At 44.2% G+C, this 6,983-nt stretch overlaps 1 protein-coding gene across 1 annotated transcript; it reads right to left on the bottom strand.

Annotated features, from left to right (window-relative positions):
- Nucleotides 1-33: 33 nt before the first annotated feature.
- Nucleotides 34-6,952, bottom strand: GNRH1 (gonadotropin releasing hormone 1). The gene is made up of 4 exons (XM_048829117.2): nt 5,419-6,952; nt 4,731-4,872; nt 3,144-3,239; nt 34-417 (listed from the first exon to the last, which is right to left on the bottom strand). Exons 1-4 carry the CDS (start codon nt 5,496-5,498, stop codon nt 376-378), a joined length of 360 nt encoding a protein of 119 aa, XP_048685074.1. The 5' UTR covers nt 5,499-6,952; the 3' UTR covers nt 34-375.
- Nucleotides 6,953-6,983: the final 31 nt, after the last annotated feature.

Genomic DNA, 6,983 nt, shown 5'->3' on the forward strand with positions numbered 1-6,983 from the left:
GGGAAAAAACACCCTAAATGTCTTCCATGCATGGACTTGTGAAATTGTGTGTTGTTTAATAGTAGGTAACTTAGATGTATTACACTAACGTCCAGAGGCCCCAACAAACATAACGGGCTCATTTTGCTAGACACTCTACATGTGAAAAGTCACACAGCAGGTCAGTGGCAAGTAGTAGCCCGGTCCATTGCCCCAAGCGGTCATTTATCTTATACTCCACCCAAATTTTTTTTTCCCAACATCTCGGTGTGGTTTTTGTATTTGAACATTTATACACATGACACTGTAATCTAAACAGAGGTCAGACCTTAAAGTTAAATCATTGCTTTGAAATGTTACAGTAACTGGTCCTTTATTCCATTTGCCTTCATGAATTCAGATCTTCTTTCGCTCCGCTTCTCCTTCAATCAGACCTGCCTGTAACACACATTGTATAATTTGATATTTTAAAAAAAAAAAAAAAAAAAGGAAAAAATTACTTGGTTTGGAATTTTAAGGCCAGGTGCCATACTAAAATATATTCTGCATGGAGGGTCTCTGTCAGGAAGAGGGCTAGAACTACACAAATCTCAACTAAGCAGATCTCTGCCACCTGCTCAGGTAGGTGAGAGTGCAGGACACCATACCTTACATTTATAATAGTTCCTTTCATCCCACTCCTACATCTAGCACAGGGGTTCTCAAACTGGGGGTTGGGACTCTCTGAGGGTGGCGAGCGGTCAGCCTCCACCCCAAACCCTGCTTTACCTCCAGCATTTATAATGGTGTTTAATATATTGAAGTGTTTTTCCTTTAGAAGGGGGGGTCGCGCTCAGAGGCGTGCTATGTGAAAGGTGTCACCCGTACAAAAGTTTGAGAACCACTAATCTAGCAGTTTGCCCACCCCTGAAATGCAACACAGACTATTTAACACTGAATAGCAACAGCAGTTTAGGACAAGTAGTGAAGAAATGTCATTTGAAATATCAATATGTTAAGTGTCCCTCTACAAATTCAGCCTTTGACCAGACTACCAGAGCTAAAATCTTACTTTCTGCGACGCGTATCTCTGGACTGTCACAGCACCGCTTCCTGCAGTATCTAGTCTGCCATTCAGGTACTGATCTACCTTGCCCCGTCTATTATTCTTGTAGCCTGAGATTCTATTGATATAGTCTAGGGAACTATACTGTCTTTCTCCCAAACTAGAATAGGTAAGTACTTTATAGGGCTCCCATTACTAAGGTATGCAAGCACCTGACAAGCTTTAAGGTATTTATCCTCAACTCCCCTGGGAGGTAGGAAAATGTGGTTATCCCCATTTTACAAAGACACAGTCCCAGCTTTTTAAGGTATATAGGTGCTTTCAAAAGAGCCTACATGTCTAATTCCCATTGAAAATCCCACTAGGTGCCTGGCTGCTTCCACAGGGCCAGATTTTAAAGGAATTTAGGCACTGAAAGGGCTTGCCAAAGCTCTCATAGGAAGTGTGGCAGAGCATGGAGTTGAATCCCATTCTGATTCTCATGCTAACCCACAAACCACTGGCCTATCCTTCCGTCTCACTCTGTTCTGTAAATATAGGATCTAGAGAATAAAGTCCGGTATCAATGCAACTAATTGACAGCCTCAGAAGTCAACGATTGAATTGCATATAGCAGTGGTCTGGAAACATTTTATCTTGCACGCCCCCCACTTACCCCTGTCCGTACCCTCCCCCTACTCTTTGGGGACCTCTGGCAAAGAGATTGCTCTACCCTTTAGGCTATAGGTGTATTTCCTCTGGGAAACCATTGAGATTAGCCTCCTATCTGTCTCTCCCCCCCGACACTCTCATTTTTGTGTGAATCACCTTACTTTCCACTAGCTGGTTGCAAAACATCCCTTTAGCAACTGCAACAATTGGTTACATGGAAAAGTTATACAGGGGAGAGATTGAATGTCGTTTGTGTCATTCAGCGGCTGGAAAGGAGCAGCCAGCGCCAAATGAGCAGCCAGCTCACTGCAGACCGTAGCAAGTGAGCTGTGGACAAGTGGTAGTCCGCTGGCCACAGCGTGTATGATGCATACCAGAGGAGAAGCAGATACATAATTCTTGAGCTTCTGCATTAAACCCTTCTTTCATCATACCATGTAAGATTGCAAAGATATTTTAAAAGTAATTTGGGGTTGGCAAACCTGAAAATCCAATTAGTGAGCCTTCACCTATGAGAAAGAAAGGAAAGTACTTCCTCCTAAATGGGTAAGAAGCACTGGCTGCTCTTTCCGCTTCCCCGATAAAGGTTTTCAGAAGAGAAAGATCCTTGTGTTAATATTTCCAGAAATCATTATTCATTATTTGTATTGGAGTAGAGGCCAGGAGGCCCAGCAATAGGCCAGGACCCCATTGTGCTAGGTACTATAAAAAAATCCCTGCCCTGAAGAGTTCACAATTTAAGTAATTTGAACATACAGTTCCCATTTGAAGTCAAAGCTTACTTATGTACACAGCTGCAAAGTCAGAGTTTGGCCCCTATGTTCTGCGAACCTCTGAGCACTGCAACTTTCCAGGGCCGTCTCCTAGCTGAGGTTTGCATTTGTTCAGTCAGTTGATTGAAGGAAAGAGTTAGTGGGTAAATGGGAAGGCCAAGATTTTCAAACAGGACTAGTGATTTTGATTGCCTCAGTATTTAGGTGCTTTTCCTGAGACATCTCAAAAGGCTCTGATTTTCAGACAGTGCTGAGCATCTGTCCTATTTAAAGTACCGGTTGGACACATGAAAACGAGGCACAGAAAACCCCTTGTGATGTCTGAAAACCTTTGCCCAAAATTCTAGGTTGGACACTAGACTTCTCTGCACTTGCCTGTCGGGGCTCTGCTGGTCTGTTCATTAACGTTCTGCTATTTTTGCTTTGGAGCTTGTACCGGAATAGACACTCCACAGTGAGTGCACATTAGAGGGAGCAGCATCCATATGGCCTGATCCTTCAGCTGGCAGAGTTACTCTGTGGGATTAACAAACTATGAATGCTGCATAGAATTAGGATGAAGGTAAAATTTATCTGACTTTTGATTTTATTTTCTCAGTTGGTGCAGAGGCAGAACCAGCATTGCTAAGCACCAGCACCCCCCACCAAAAATGGTCCTTTGAGTTTCCATCATAATAAATCAAAGCTTTACTTACCAGAGCTCCCTTCAGACCACCAAGCATGGAGCGCTGATGTGGGCCAGTGCATTCAAAATGCTGCAGTTCACCTATTTTTTCCATTTCACTGGCAAGCTGAATTAGAAGAGGATACAAGTTTCATGGAAAGAGAATCTTCTGCTAAAGGCCTACACTACTATGCTAGATGGACATGCTTTTCTACTTCAAATTCACCATTCTCCCTCCCACTACAGATAACCAGTATTATCCCACTTTTGTTATGGTACGTTTCAGAAATGCTCCGGAAACTATAGATGAATCACAGAAGTTAGAAGGTGCCAACAAATGGAAATGGCGGTCAAAGGCTTTCAGCTCTGGTTACTAGTTTGAATCCAAGTGAATGGCCAACATGTGACTGTAGCAGGGCAGTTACCCCACTCCCAAGAGAAAAGGCTCAGCTGATTGGGGAAGCAGCCCCACCTGGCCCTGTTATAAAAGCTCAGGGAGGAGCTAGGTCCCTCTCTTGAGCTGTGGAGAGAGACGGATCTAGCTGCTGGGGAGAAAACAATACCTGGAGCGGAGCGGAGCAGAGCAGAGCTGGGGCACTCCAGCCAGGCCACTCCCCAGGCTGAGGACTTGGTAAAGGCCTATGCAGGTACGGGGCTGGAAGGTGCAGCCCAGAGATAGGCAGCGGCAGCTGGTCCGACCTCCTTGCCAACGATGAGTGGCCATGACACACTACAGTTTGCCCCAGTGAGCGGGGGCCAGACGATGACTGGCAGTAGCCACTGAGGCAAGGAGGGGCTAGAGGGTTGAGGGTTCCCCTGGGAGGGGAGACCCAGACTGTGGGTTACTGCTGGTGGCAGAACCCCGAGCTAAAGGGGCACCGGGGTGTGAGAGGGACACGGAGCCAGTAGCAGGCGAGATACCAGCCTGCAGAAGGCGCTCCATACGCTGGAAAAGAGCTAATTCCCAGACGACTGGCAGGAGGCGCCGCACTGGCGAGGCTTCACTTCGCTACAGTGACCAGTTGCCAGTGGGCAGCTGTGCCTTGTCCTCCCTGAGCTCAAGTGGAGCGAGCGTTGCCATCACAAAATAGCTGACTGGAATCTTAGCTGACAAAATAGCAGAGAAGTTACGGACTGGCTGAAACTGGAAACTCTCGTTCTTAGAGGCGTTCCCTCCCATCAAACATGAGATGTTCCGATTTTAAAATAAAACACACAGCAGTGCTTAGACAGACAGGGGAAGCTGCCACTGTCTCTCTTCTATTGCTAGAACTGGGTCTCCAGGGCTGTCAAGCTGGCCTCTTTCACTAAAATGAAAATTTTCCAAAAAGTTTTTAAAAATGTATTAGATGTCTGCACTGCAATTATCCACCCACAGCTGGCCAGCAGGAGCTGGCTGGGGCTCAGGGCTATGCAACTGCAATGTAGACAGCTGGGTTCAGGTGTCTATACTGCAGTTTTATAGCCCACAATCCTTCAGCTGACGGGAATCCATGGGGATTAATTGCAGTGTAGACATACCTTTAGATTCTCAGGCTGCTATTCTGCTCTCATCCCCCGGAGGGCATGTGAGGAAAGGTACACTGAATAAAGTGTCATTTTAAAACCAAGAACCTACCTCTTGGAATGATTCTACCAGATTTTCAGCATCCCGCTTTCCTCCTGGTTGCAGGCCATAAGACCAGTGTTGAGCCAAGCAAATCTCCACAGACAGAATAAACAGGAGGAAACTTACAAAGAGCTTCATGGTCTTCTCCATTCTACCAGAAAGCAAAATATAAAGGCAAAAATAGTACAGGGACTGAACAAAGATGGGGGCGGGGGGTACTCTATAAAAAGACAAATTGCACCTATACTTGCAAACAGCTGCTGAGAATCCATGGGTCACAAATCCCCCCACCCACCCCAAACCCAATTATTCAATAATCAGTTTAGTATATTGGGATTATGGCTCAATTCTTTTACTACAAAACCATGACCATATTTGTATTTCCGAAATGCACCTGAAATCCAGCTGTAGCTCAAGCGTATTTCTAAAAGATCTGGATGTGCTCAACTCCAGGATTAAGGGTTAGCCCGTTATAAAGAGAAGGGCCATCTGCACTATTTGGACACCTCCCCAGAGTTTCAGGAGCGTCTAGATCCCAGGGTTTTGGTGCAGGCTATTGCAACTGATCCATTCAATTTAATCAGTTCCTCTTCTAATACCTCACTCCTTGAAGAATGCCCTGCAGTCTTTCCCAGTCAAGCATCTAGGCACACTGAGTGTGCAAAATGCAATGCATGGTCTGGTTCAAGTACATTACCTTCTCGATGAGAGGAGCTGCTGAATGAATAATTCCAGCTCTGCTTCTTCAGAGAATATCCTACCTGTTGGACCTGTCATCTTGCTTTTTATATACACGTATCTTCTCCTAATACTGAAGCTTTCCCTGCAGGTGACAATTTAATGGTCTCATGTGGACTGTAATTTTGTTCTTAAATTTGCTATAGCGTACCAGAAGTGAAGCATGTAATTAGAACACCCCGGGTGTAGCTATTAAATTCAGCTGAGTGTTGTCACTAAGAGCCATAAACAGTCTTTCTTTTAAGAAGCCAGAAATCGGAGGTTCCCTAGGGAAAATCCTCATTTTTCTTTTCAATGGCTCTTAATTATTTTAAGTAGAAAGTACATCCTGGGTAAGTTTGGAATTGTTGAGATGCAACCAGTACTGTGTGCAACAGTTTAAATGTACAAGGAATTCAGTTCGTTAAACGCCAAGCATCTCTGTACATCAGACCTCAAGGGCCACATTTTACAAAGCGCTCAGCTTCCTTTTAGGCACCAAAACAAGCAGGCAGATTTGCAAAAATGCTCAGTACGTTGAATGCCCATTGGGTGTTGAGATACTTTGAAACTGTGGTCAATATGTTTAAGTGTTTTGAGATTCTTGGTTCTATAAAGCTGAAAGTATAATTTGGATGATGCAGTAGACAACTATATTACTGAGATTGGAGCATGGGCTGTCTTTTCGTTGTGTGTTTGTACAGCATTTACAACCATGGGGTGCTAGTCCAGGACTTGGGGCTCCTAGGTACTACTGCAATAACAAACTATATTGATGCCTTTAAGCAGTCACCTTTACACCTTTTGGAGCTGAAAGGTATCGCAGACTATAAATATGCTGATAGGCGCCAATAACAAGGGGTTAAACTCAAACTTTGCTGCAAAAATCTGAAATTTTATCCAGCTGTTTGCTCCCATGCTCCCCACTGTGCATGTAAGTCCTCCTCTCCCCTTTCAGATTAACGGATTAAAAAGTAATTTGATAAAGATTAAAGTATTTTAAGGAAGATTTAGTTACTTTGGGAAAAGAGCAATTTTCTCTCCTAATGTAACATCTCAACAGGAAGGGCTAACACACGACTCCTGCTGATACAACTAATCAAGCTGTTAAAATGGTTTAGTAAGTGAAATAATACCTAGGGGTAAGTTACAGAACATAGGAAAGGACTTGCATAGTTTTCGTTTATTTCTTGTATTTTAAAAGTCAAAACCTTTCCTCAAATCAACAACAGATAGGCTTTGCAGACACACACGGCCAGATTTCCAACTGCCCCGCAAACACAACTGGAACCAGATTTTCAAAAGGGGCTTCAGGACCTACCAGTTCCCATTGTGATCCAGTGGCCAGGTGCTGAACTCTCTTGAAAAACCTGGCTCTCAATTATGATGCCTAAAAGGGAACTTAGCTCTTTTGAAAGTCTGCTCTGCATTTTTCAAGGTCTGGTCATTAACGCTTTTAGTACACAAAACATAATTTGCCTTTCACTTGCAAGTCAGACTTTTTCCAGCTTATATTTCCCTTGGTCCACCTAAATAAGAGTCATA

The sequence above is a fragment of the Caretta caretta genome, chromosome 26, assembly GCF_965140235.1.
Source record: "Caretta caretta isolate rCarCar2 chromosome 26, rCarCar1.hap1, whole genome shotgun sequence".
Lineage (NCBI taxonomy): Eukaryota > Metazoa > Chordata > Testudines > Cheloniidae > Caretta > Caretta caretta.

Excerpts from the sequence above, each read along its gene's own strand:
- GNRH1 (XM_048829117.2), bottom strand. The coding sequence starts at position 5,498 with ATGACAGGTCCAACAGGTAGGATATTCTCTGAAGAAGCAGAGCTGGAA. Across the intron at positions 4,873-5,418 it reads CAGCTCCTCTCATCGAGAAG|AATGGAGAAGACCATGAAGC; the intron begins GTAATGTACTTG and ends GCTTTCTGGTAG. Across the intron at positions 3,240-4,730 it reads TGGTAGAATCATTCCAAGAG|CTTGCCAGTGAAATGGAAAA; the intron begins GTAGGTTCTTGG and ends CTTCTAATTCAG.